Source organism: Triticum aestivum, chromosome 1B (assembly GCF_018294505.1).
Source record: "Triticum aestivum cultivar Chinese Spring chromosome 1B, IWGSC CS RefSeq v2.1, whole genome shotgun sequence".
Lineage (NCBI taxonomy): Eukaryota > Viridiplantae > Streptophyta > Magnoliopsida > Poales > Poaceae > Triticum > Triticum aestivum.
The window spans coordinates 683,123,299-683,134,906 of record NC_057795.1 but is presented as its reverse complement, the minus strand read 5'-3'; the positions used below and the strand labels follow the sequence as shown (position 1 = coordinate 683,134,906).

Genomic DNA, 11,608 nt, shown 5'->3' with positions numbered 1-11,608 from the left:
TAATTAGGATAAGGATAGTAGGAAATGAAAAAGAAAGAGCTCAAAAAACAATCACAACAAAAAAATAATAAAAACCTAGTCCTAGAAGAAAATAAATCTAAAAGAAAAGAAATCCTAAAATATGGAGCAAGTCCTAGCAGTAGTAGTCCAACTAGATGGCCACCACTACTATTCCTATCACTAGAGTAAACAACAGTTGTGTGTTCAACATCTTTACTAATAGTAAATTGGCAGTACTCCATTATCTACTCCTGCAACTTCAACTACAATAACATCCTACAACTACTACTATGCATCATCTTCCTACAACTACTCATCTTCAGCAGCAACAACATAAAGTTCCTGTTTAGTTAAATTCATGTTAAACATCATTTGGACCAGAGCCCTTGACTGCTGTGCAAGGGGGATGAGATGAGGATATATTTGCTTGACTTGACTTGGCGAAACTCACATGCAGGCAGCTCTCCCTTGGTTACTTTCATATTGCTTCAAGATAAGCAAGATTTTCGGCCCACAACAAGGGGTCCTAGATGTATGGCTGGGCGGACTTGTCCAAATGGTAGCTACATGTATGGCAATTATGAATTTCTTGACCGGTTTTGATAGCAACATGTAGGACCAGGCAAAATAATTTTCCTAGACTTGTCTTAACAACATGTGATTTGCATGCATCTATCTATAATGGCCATTACTTATATCTCTATCTGAGAAACCTTAGGAACCCTATGGTTAATTGAAGATAAGCATGGCAGGAATTGAAGGTATGGCAAGAATAATTGTCGCCAACAGACAACAACGGGTGGGTCGCAGTGGAACGAACCTCATGAGAATAAACACAAGCACCTGGTGGGCGGGTGAGAAGAGAACTGACCCGATGTCGCAGGAAGAAGGCGCAGACGCCGTATACGGTGGAGGCGTCGGTGTCGTAGAGGCGCCGGAGACCTTGCCCTGTGAGACAGAGAAGGGGTCGTCAGTTGCGCAGGCGGGGGGGGGGCAAGGGGAGGAGGAGGAGGGGCAAGGGGAGGAGGAGGGTCGGGGGGCATACGGTGTTGCGTCGCTGCTTGGCGCCGATGGCGAGGAGGAGTCCGGCGAGGGTCGGGGCGGCGGGGGTGGGGGCGCGGGGGCGCGGGGGCGGCGGGGGGTGGGGGCGCGGGGGCGGCGGGGGTGGAGTCCTGCAAGGGTCGGGGCGACGGGGGTGGGGGCGCGGGGGCGGCGGGGGTGGAGTCTGGCGACGTGGGGCCTCCTCTCCTGGTGGACGTGGGACGGCTCCAAGGTTTCTAGGGTTTTGAGGGGGAGGCGGGGCTCGGGGGGGAGGCGGCGCTCGAGGGGGAGGAAGGGGAGAGGGAGGCGGCGGGGGTGGCGTGGGCGGCTGCGACGCAGTGGGTTGGGCAGCGGTGGCGGCGGCGGCGCGGTGGAGGGAGGGACGAGGGAGGGAGCGGCACGATGGAGGGAGAGGGACGAATCGAAGTAGTCTGGCGAGAGGGAGGGGGAAGGAGCGGTGCGGTGGTGTATGGATGGGGAAGATTACTAATGGCGCACCCCCAGGCGGTGCGCCATTAAAATGTTTTTTTCATAGCAATGGCGCACTAGCGCCGCAGTGCGCCATAAGTATTCTTTTTTTAGATAGCAATGGCGCACCAGCCACCCATGCGCCATAAGTAAGATTTTTTTAAAAAGAAAAATGAATATGAATATGAATATGAAACAGTAATATTTTTTTATAAAAATAGTAATAATTGTTGTTTAACAACAATTGTAGTTTACACTTTATTATTATTATTATTTTAAAAATGAATATGAATATGAAATAGTAATATTTTTTTATAAAAACAGTAATAATTTTTTAAAAAATATCATCAAATTTGTTATTTGAAAATATCATCGGCGGCGGCGGTGGAGCGGTGGAGGGTGCGGGGGGTGCTCGGCGGCGGCGGTGGAGCGGGGGCGGGTGCGGGTGGTGCTCGTCGGCGGCGGTGGAGCGGGGGAGGGATCGAGATCGAGATGGAGGGGGATAGTGATCGAGATGGATGGGGATCGAGATCGAGATGGAGGGGGAATCCAGATCAAGATGGAGGGGGGTCGAGATCGAGTGTCCTCATGAATTCAAAAAGTGCCCATGAAATATAAAATATTCATGATATCAAAAAGTGCCCATGAAATACAATCGAGAAATGAAGGCTACGATTTAAATACAATCGATCTTAGCTAGGTATCTGTTCACAATCTTCTTGCCCTTCTTTTTCGCAAATGGAGTTCTTCTGTGGAACGGACGTCCTTTAGGTAGGGTGGTCCTGCTTCTTCTTGTGGTGTGTGCTGCTACTTCATCGTCGTCGTCATGTTCGATCTTCGGGTCGCCGTACTTGTCGAAGTCTTGCTCATTGGCTACTCCATCCATTTCGATGATCTTCCTTTTACCTCTCCTCACGACAACACGACTGGGCTTTGACGGATCGGTAATGAAGAAGCATTGGTCCACTTGGGAAGCCAGTACCCATGGCTCATTTTTCCCGGTGACGTTTGCGCCCGCGGTCTTGGATTTGGCTTCGGGTATAACCATGATGGTGAAATACCGGTCTTCTTTTAGGACGCTCTTGGCCCATTTGACACGGAACATCGGGACCTTCTCTCCAGCGTAGGTCAGCTCCCAGATCTCCTCGATCCTTCCGTAGTATCTGTCCTTGTCGTTACCGGTGTAGGATTCCATCGTTACCCTGGAGTTCTGATAACCATCACTCTTCATGTCCTTGTTCTCGGTGTAGAATGTGTATCCGTTGATATCATACGCCTCATAGGTCATCAGGTTGTGCTCGGCGCCCTGTGACAAGGCGAATATGAGTTGTTCTTCCGCGGAAGAATCCTCATGTAAAGGGTACGACAGAAGCTTCTGCTTGAACCAACGCGTGAAACATGAGTTATGCTCTTTGATTATATCTCTGTCCGTCCTCTGTTGGCCTCGGTCATTGTACGTCTTCTCAATAAAGGTTTTGTGCTCTACCACCCAAGGATCGACCACGTCTATGTGTTGTAGCGCGACTAGGTTTGCTCTTTCAAAGTCGGCGAGTCGACCCTCGAAGTCGACATGCATTTCGCGGCGACCCTCGCGGTGACCCCATCTAGCGAGCCTGCCGAGGTGCCTGTTGACGGGCAGACCAACGGGGTTCTCGATGCCTAGATAATTCATGCAGTAGGAGATGCACTCTTCAGCCAGAAAGCACCTGGCTATACTTCCCTCTGGACGTGACATGTTGCGAACGTATCCTTTGATGACACCATTCATCCTTTCGAACGACATCATGCTGTGCAGGAACGTCGGCCCGAGTTGGATGATATCCTCCACGATATGGATCAGCAGATGCACTATAACGTCGAAGAATGCGGGCGGGAAGTACATCTCAAGCTCGCATAGTATCACCACGATCTCTTCCTGTAGCCTTCTGAGTTGCCTCACGCCAATCGACTTCCAAGAGATGACGTCGAAAAAGTTTCATAGGCCAAATAGCATTTCACGGACGTGCGCGTCCATGATCCCACGGATTGCAACTGGAAGTATCTGCGTCATCAGCACGTGACAGTCGTGAGACTTCATCCCGTTGAACTTCTGCTTCGCTGGGTCTAGGTATCTGCTTATCTTCCCCGCGTAACCGTAAGGAAGTTTTACTCCTACGAGGAAGGTGAAAAACTGATCGATCTCCTCCTGACTTAGAGTGAAGCACACGGGAGGGTAGTCATTTCCGGTCTTCTTGGCCTTTTTTCCTTTGCGACGACTTTCTGTGTCCTGCTTCGCCTCATCATCATCATCATCATTAGCGTGAAGCTCCTGCCTGATGCCCATTGATTTCAAGTCTGCCCTTGCTTTCGGCCCATCTTTGGTCCTCTCTGGCATATTGAGCAGGGTACCAAGCAGACTCTCGCACATGTTCTTCGTGATATGCATGGCATCAAGGCTGTGAGGCACACGGTGGATCTTCCAGTACGGCAAGTCCCAGAAAACAGACCTCGTTTTCCATACCTTCAGCAGCGGCTCTGGCGCCTTTCGCTTCTTTCCCGGCTCTTGCGCCTTTTGCTTCTTTCCCGGCAATGGGCAATCTTTCCAATTTTTCAACAGCTCATCTATTTCCTCGCCGCTCCTCGTACACGGGCATTTTCCGGGTTCGGTTTCACCATCGAACAGATCCTTGCATTTCCTCCATGGGTCATCATCGCAAAGCCACCTTCGATGTCCCATGAACACGGTTTTCGAAGACACGGGATCTCTATCTAGCTGGCGATACGTTGTGTCATCCATGCACCTTACGCATCCAGAAAATCCGTGGACTACCTGCCCCGCGAGATATCCGTAACTGAGATAGTCGTGCACCGTCGTGAGCAGTGCGGCTCTCATAGGGAAATATTCTTTCTCTGCAGCGTCCCACGTATTGGCTGGCGTTTTCCACAGCGTGTCTAGCTCCTCCTTCAGCAGCCCCAGATACAGATTGATGTCGTTCCCTGGTTGTTTCGGCCCTTCAATTAGCATACTCATGTGAATGTACTTCCTCTTCATGCACAACCAGGGGGGAAGGTTGTACATCCACACAAACACAGGCCAGGTGCTATGTGTGCTTCTTTGGCTGCCAAACGGATTGACACCATCGGTGCTCGCGCCCAGCATGATGTTCCTTGGATCCTTCCCAAATTCTGGGTATTCGAAGTTCAACGCTTGCCACTGGCTCGCATCCTTAGGGTGACTCAGCATCTTGTCTTTTTTATTTATCTCCGGATCATTTCCGTCATCTTCCCGCTTCTTCTCCTCCCTATCCGCGTGCCAACGCAGGAGCTTTGCTACCTTAGGGTCCGTGAAATACCGCTGCAGACGAGGAGTGATCGGAAAGTACCACACCGATTTTCGAGGAGCTTTCTTCCTCTTCTTGTATCGAGTGACGCCGCACACCGGACATATGGTAGACTCCGCGTGCTCGTCCCAATAAATGATGCAATTGTTCATGCACACATGGTATTTCACGTGCGGTAAATCCAGAGGACACACGATTTTCTTCGCCTCCTCGAAACTGGTCGGGCACTTGTTCCCCTTGGGAAGACGTTCGTGCCAGAATGACATGTTCTCGTCGAAGCATGCGTCGGTCATTTTGTGTTTTACCTTCATCTCCAGAGCCATGAGCGTTACTTTCAGGCGGGTATCCTCGGGCCTGCATCCTTCATACAATGGAGTAACCGCGTCTATCTCCAGTTTATCCAGCTTGGCTTTCTCTCGGGCGGCAGCTCTTGCGTTATCCGTCTGCTTGAGAAGCAGCTCTTGAATATGAGGGTCCTGCACCCAGTCTCCATCATCGTCTGCTCTGGCATCTTCATCTTCATGATCATGCCCTTCATCTTGATCTTCCTCATCATCATGTACGACATCTTCTACATGATGACTGTGTACAGCATCACCGTCGTGATCATGTCCTGGAGATTCTTCGTCTTCTCGCCTGCCCTCGCCGCGGTGGTTGTCTTGTTGCCCTTCCTCATTTCTTGCCCGACCCCCATGGACGACTTCATAGTCATCTTCATCACCTTGCCACCGATAGCCATCCATGAAACCACGCAAGAGCAGGTGGCCCCGCACCTGCCCGGAATCCGGGTCCGCAATAAGGCTCTTCAGCTTGCATCTTCGACACAGACATCTTATCTCCGTCTCGTTCTTTTGAAGCATCTCGGCCTTCACGGAGCTCAAAAACCTATTCACGATGCCTTTGGTCATCGTGCGGACCATGGTCGCCTGCGGGGTAGAGCAAAACGATATTTTAAAACCAAGAAAAAATTTGGCATGACCTTCCCTAAAAATAGGACCAAAAAGAATGCATAGTGCCAAAATTCTCGCCGAAACGGAAATGAATCAACATTCCGGCAAAATATTGGCAACTATCGCATTTCAAATACCGGTACCTGCAAACACAAACATATATGCAACACCACAAACATATGCAACATCACAAACATACATAGATCTAGCTAGCCCACAAAAAGTGCATGTGCATGTTGTTGGAGCGAGCTAGGGAGAAAAAAAGTAGATCTACAACATGAAGATAGCTTTTCCCTTACTTACCTATCAAAAAAAGGTAATTTCACCACTTAATTTTGATGAATCTATGGTGCAAATGAGGTGAGGAGGAGGAGGCAGCCGAAAGCTTGGAGAAGGAGGTGGAGGGAATGAAGTGGGGAAAGTGAGTGGGTAGGTGTGGCTGTCCAAAATATCTTGTTGGGGTCCCAGGTTACTAATGGCGCACCACCTGCAAATGCGCCATTAGTAACCCTGGTTACTAATGGCGCACCTGCAGGTGGTGCGCCATTAGTAGTTTTACAAAAAAGTAAAAAAAAATATATACTAATGGCGCACCGAGTCATAGTGCGCCATTACTAGTTTAAACTAGTAATGGCGCACTGTGACACGGTGCGCCATTAGTAGTTTTGCAAAAAAAGAATAAAAAAAAGAATACAGTACTGGCGCACTCTGTGTCTGGTGCGCCATTACTAGTTAGAACTAGTAATGACGCACTTCGCTAGGATGCGCCATTAGTATGTATAGAAAAATGAAAAAAAAAATATTACTAGTGGCGCACCGTGTGTCTGGTGCGCCATTAGTCTTTATTTAATCCAATGAAGGAGAGTTTAGTATCTTTGTTATATAAGTTTTTCTTAACTTTTAGTTATCTTTTGAGCCAAGTAAATTTTTTAGTAACTTTAATTTTGGCAGATCGATCCTCTAATGTGAGTCACCGGAGGAATCACAAAATAGGTGAACCTAACGATTATTACAATAATAGATGTATTTTCACCTAAACAATATTACTATAATAGATGCATTTTCACCTAGAAAATATCTTATTGCCAAGGTGTAATTACACCATGTTCATATACTACCATGAAGCAAAAAATTTTTTTGAGGGAAACAACAGGACTCTGCTGCATATACTTTATTGATTTTCTAAATAAATAATACAGAAAAGTGTCAAAAAATAGAAAATTGAACTGTACAAAGTTGAAAATACAACACCATGTACAATGGAGTTCTATCTAGAAGAATTGTCCCAAGCTTCAGATTCCTCATGTGACTAGAATGATTATCTCTGGAGAAAAAGGTACTGCCTCAGTTTCATAATGTAGTGTATATAACTTTTTTGAAAAGTCAAACCTCACCAAATTTGATCAATTTTATGGAGAAAAACATTTACATAAATAATGTCAAACTTATATCATTAGATAGATTTATATATTTGGTATTGTAGATATAAATGTTTTTCTTTATAAACTTGGTCAAAGTTTGCAAAGTATGACTTAAAAAAAATCTATACACACTACATTTTGGAATGGATGGGAGTACATCTAAAACTTGTTTGATGTGATTAACTTCCTCCTGAATGCCTTGGCGAGTTGGATCCCAGTTGGGGCACGAATAGGACCACCTTGGAAGTGTGCAATGAAGGAACACATGGTTTTTGTTTTAGGCACATGCTTGCCACACATGGCACATGTATAAAGTCCTTTGTCTGAAGAAGTGGTTTTGTGTTCAGTCAGTTGTGAAGCAACAACACAAAGAAGATTTTATGTTTTAATTGAAGGCATGTCTTCCAGATACATTTGATAGCCCGCATGACTTCCTGATGAACATATAAAATCTGTAAAGTCTTTGAAACTTATTATCTAGTAGCACTTGGAGGAAATTACCAACAATCTGGGTTATCTATGAGGTGCAAATCTTGGAGAAGACTAGTCATTTCCTAAAACTGTGCATAAGCTTCTTCAGGAGGCAATGAAAATAGTCGCCAAGGTCTTTTAGGTTCCATAAAGGTTGAATGGAAATGTGATGATTTTGGGAAAATGAATGCATATGTGGCCAAAAGTGCATTCTTGACATATCATTCCAATTGTCTGACCAGAAACCAATAAATTGGCCATTCTCAATGTGGCAAGATGCATTATCCTTATAAGTTTGCAGTAATTTCAGACAATCTCTTCACCAGAATGAGCGGTGAATCAACTGTTTATTAGGGATAGCACTAGGTAGTCATTTTAAATTTGCGCAATTGCATCCTTTATCATTTTAAAATTGTGCAACTACACATTTCGTATGTAATTGTATGTTTTGGTCAATTAAAAATCATGTAACTGATAGTTTTATGCTACTTGTTTTTTGACAGATCGACTACGTATGGTCTTTGACCGACTGCGTACGGTGACAGGTCGTGTCACGTATTTGACCGACTAAGAGCATGGTTAATAATACAGTCAGCTGATGGCTACTTCCTCTGTCCCAAAATATAAGAACGTTTTTACCACTATGCTTGTGTAAAAAACGTTCTTATATTTGGGACGGAGGGAGTATATGATATTGGCATGTCATCTATAGCCAATCTTGTAGCCGGCAAGTATAATATTAAGATATAAAGATGTGCTATTTCATTAATACATGACACATCTATTGACATGTCATCTATAGCCAACGTTGTAGCCGGCAAGTACAATATTAAAATATAAAGATGTGCTATTTCATTAATACATGACACATCTTTCACCGTCACATAATGCTTAGAAGCACGTGCTGCAGCCGGTTCTCTCTCCTCCATGTCAGCGGAAAATAAATATTTTAACCCTTAGGGCATCTGCAATGCAAGGATGCTTATCTAAACGCTTCAAGGATGCTTATCTAAACGCTTCAGGAAGGATTGGGGATTTTCGGAAGGATTTGGGATTTTCACGACACGAATCGCCACCTAAGGCTGGTCATAGGGGGAGTAACTTATACTAGTGTCATGTATATGATACTAGTCCAAGTTACTACCTTTATAATGCAAAGTAACATAGTATTAGCGTCATAAAAAACTTCATTTATTAGCTTGTAGACTCATCTTGTCTTGAAAACCGCTATATTACAGTAACATATTATGTTACCACCTCTCATTAACTACATGCCATATAAACAAAAATTTCTTGAAGTGAATTTTTTTTGAAGTACGCTATGTTACTAGTTAAGTTACTCCCATTATGGCTAGCCTAAAAGCCTATCCTCCAACGCAGTGAGCAATTATAGACGCTTAGATGATTAAAAAACAACTAAAGGCCCACCTGGCGTACAGAGAATTTGGACGAAGCGCCGGGGCCTAGGTGGCTGAAACGGACGGGAATTAGATCCTGGCGCCGATCACAAGCGCCCGGCGGTGGACATGCCCCGGCTTACATAAGCTTATTGTATTTGCTCTAAGGAATATGAAGAAAGGTATCTAGATCTCATCTAAATGATATATAATTTGGTCTCATTCACTTTAAAAACAAGAACAGATACACTCACATCAGTACACACGCGTCTTATAGCATCACATTCAATGACTATAAAAGGTGAATGGGACCAAATTATATCTCATCATCTAAATGAGTTCTACAAAACGGTATGAAGAAACATTTCTCTAAAAAAAGTTATTACTCCCTCCGGGTCCATGTTAATTGTACGAAATTTCTGTTTGAAACATGGAGTTCTTAATTTTTCCATTGAAAAGGGGCTAAAAGTTCTTACACTATACTAATGCCAGACAAGAAGAGAAGAAACAGCGGAGAAGTCTGCTAGACATATACTAGAGTATAGTTTCTCTGGCGCCGGCCGCACTGGTATATCTTGGTGCACTAGCCTCCTTAATTACCATCTTGAGCCGCCGGCTTGGGCTTGGGCTCCAGGACTGTCAGCGCAGCTCGGTGGGCGGCGCCGCCGACCTCCACACCAGCGGCACGCGGCCCTCACGGTCCCGGGCGAGCCGCTCCTGCGCGCCGCCGCGGAGCTTCTCGAGCCGCGGCGCGTCGCTCTGGTGCATCACGAACACCTTGAGCGCGTTGAACAGTGCGCCCGCCACCCACAGCACGCTCCCGCACAGGCTAATCCACCTCTCGCTCTCGCTTTCCCTCTCGCCTGCCAGGGCGGGCTCACGGCGGCGGTGGAGGACGGCGGCGACGAGGAAGAGCAGGCTGCCGAGGAGGACGGGCACCTGCACGCTGGACTGCAGCAGCTGCGCGCGGCCGTCGGCGCGCTCGTAGACCTGGCACGAGCTGAGCACGGAGCCCAGCAGCCAGAGCGCCGCGCCCGCCAGCAGCGCGTCCGCCGCGCGCCTCTCTAGCCTGTCGCCCTGTTCCACCATCAGCACGAAAAAGCAGCAGTCGGTCAGCGGATAATGTTATCGGCGAGCCCATGCGTGATTGTGGTTGTCGACGGTCGACACTCACGAACCTGTGAGAAGAGCTGCAGCGCGAGGCCGACGATGGCGAGGACGCAGCCGGCGGCGTGGAGCGCGGGCGCGAGGAACTCGACGAGGCCGAGCTGGGGGTCGAACCGGGCGAGCCCGACGCGGCAGTCCACGCCGGCGAGGTGCGCGCCCAGGTCGTGCGCGTTCACGGCCGCCACCACGGCCAGCGCCACGCCGGCCACGGCGAGCCCGGCGTCCCTGGCGCCGACGCCGCCCTCGGACGCGCACAGCGCCGCGAGCCCCGCGGCCAGGAGCAGGGTCCCGAACATGTACGCGCCGGCGTTGGTGTACTCCCACCGCCGCACCGCCAGCGCCGGCCCGTACAGCCGCGCCTCCCTCGCCGTCGCCAGCTTCACCATGGCCCCGACCAACCGACCGACCGACCGACCGAATGCAAGCGAAGCAGAGTCCCTCGGCGGCTCCGTCGACGCGTGACGGCGAGCGGTGCGAGCGGGGAGTAAAGTAGCGAGAAACCGCCGCGATCGAGAGTCAATGCGGTGGGTTGGGAACTTGGGAAGTTGGGATGCGTAGGCGGAGTTTGGAACGAGTGTGCGTGGCGCTTTGCATGGCGCGCCTGGCCGAACAGGTGGCCCGTGCTCCCCTCACAGGTGGAGGTTGACGAAGGGAAACGGGGACAGAGCACCTGGATGCCATGCGGGTCTCACTTGCCAACTTCGATTCAAACATGTTCGTTTGGAGGTCTGACTGCTCGCGTCACTTGATTAAATCTCAGTGTATGGATTACTTGTATTTTAATTGTACTCCTAGTACGTAGTAGTGTTTGTATATATAAACAGATATGGCGTATGACAGTATGTACGATGTAGTGTGTTTTTTTAGCTTCTGTATGTAGTGTCGTATGGTTTGAATTGTGTCACATGCAAGTAATAATATTCTTTTACCGGGCTTGCTAAAAATCAGTCGACTGAGATTTAATCAAGTCTCAGTCGATCATGCAACATTTTTTCTCAATGGTTGTAACTTTTTTTTATACCGGTTGCAGCATTCGTCTTTTTGGTTGTAGCAGGTTATCCCTCATTGATTGTAGCATATCGTCTCACCGGTCGTAACATTTATCATTCAGGGTTGTAGCATTTTAGTCACACCGGCTGCAGCACCAATTTTCATTGCTTGTAAAACCGTTGCAACATTTTTCATCATCGATTATAGCATCTAGCCGTGCCGCTTGCAGCAAAAAAACTATAGTGACGTCACTCGACTGAGACTTGGTCAACTAAGTTCTAGACAGACCCTTCTTTTATTTTTGAGCTTTGTCCTGATCCAGCGCTGCACTGGATGGAGCATGCTCAATACGCTGCACGACTGGACCAACGAACAGCTCCCGA

The 11,608-nt window shown here is 47.7% G+C and overlaps 1 protein-coding gene across 1 annotated transcript; it reads right to left on the bottom strand.

Annotated features, from left to right (window-relative positions):
- Positions 1–9,438: 9,438 nt before the first annotated feature.
- LOC123100673 (uncharacterized) lies at positions 9,439–10,838 on the bottom strand. Its single transcript, XM_044522565.1, has 2 exons — positions 10,247–10,838; positions 9,439–10,145 (listed from the first exon to the last, which is right to left on the bottom strand). Exons 1-2 carry the CDS (start codon positions 10,619–10,621, stop codon positions 9,708–9,710), a joined length of 813 nt encoding a protein of 270 aa, XP_044378500.1. The 5' UTR covers positions 10,622–10,838; the 3' UTR covers positions 9,439–9,707.
- Between the last annotated feature and the right edge of the window lie 770 nt (positions 10,839–11,608).

Excerpts from the sequence above, each read along its gene's own strand:
- LOC123100673 (XM_044522565.1), bottom strand. The coding sequence starts at position 10,621 with ATGGTGAAGCTGGCGACGGCGAGGGAGGCGCGGCTGTACGGGCCGGCG. Across the intron at positions 10,146-10,246 it reads CGCTGCAGCTCTTCTCACAG|GGCGACAGGCTAGAGAGGCG; the intron begins GTTCGTGAGTGT and ends ATGGTGGAACAG.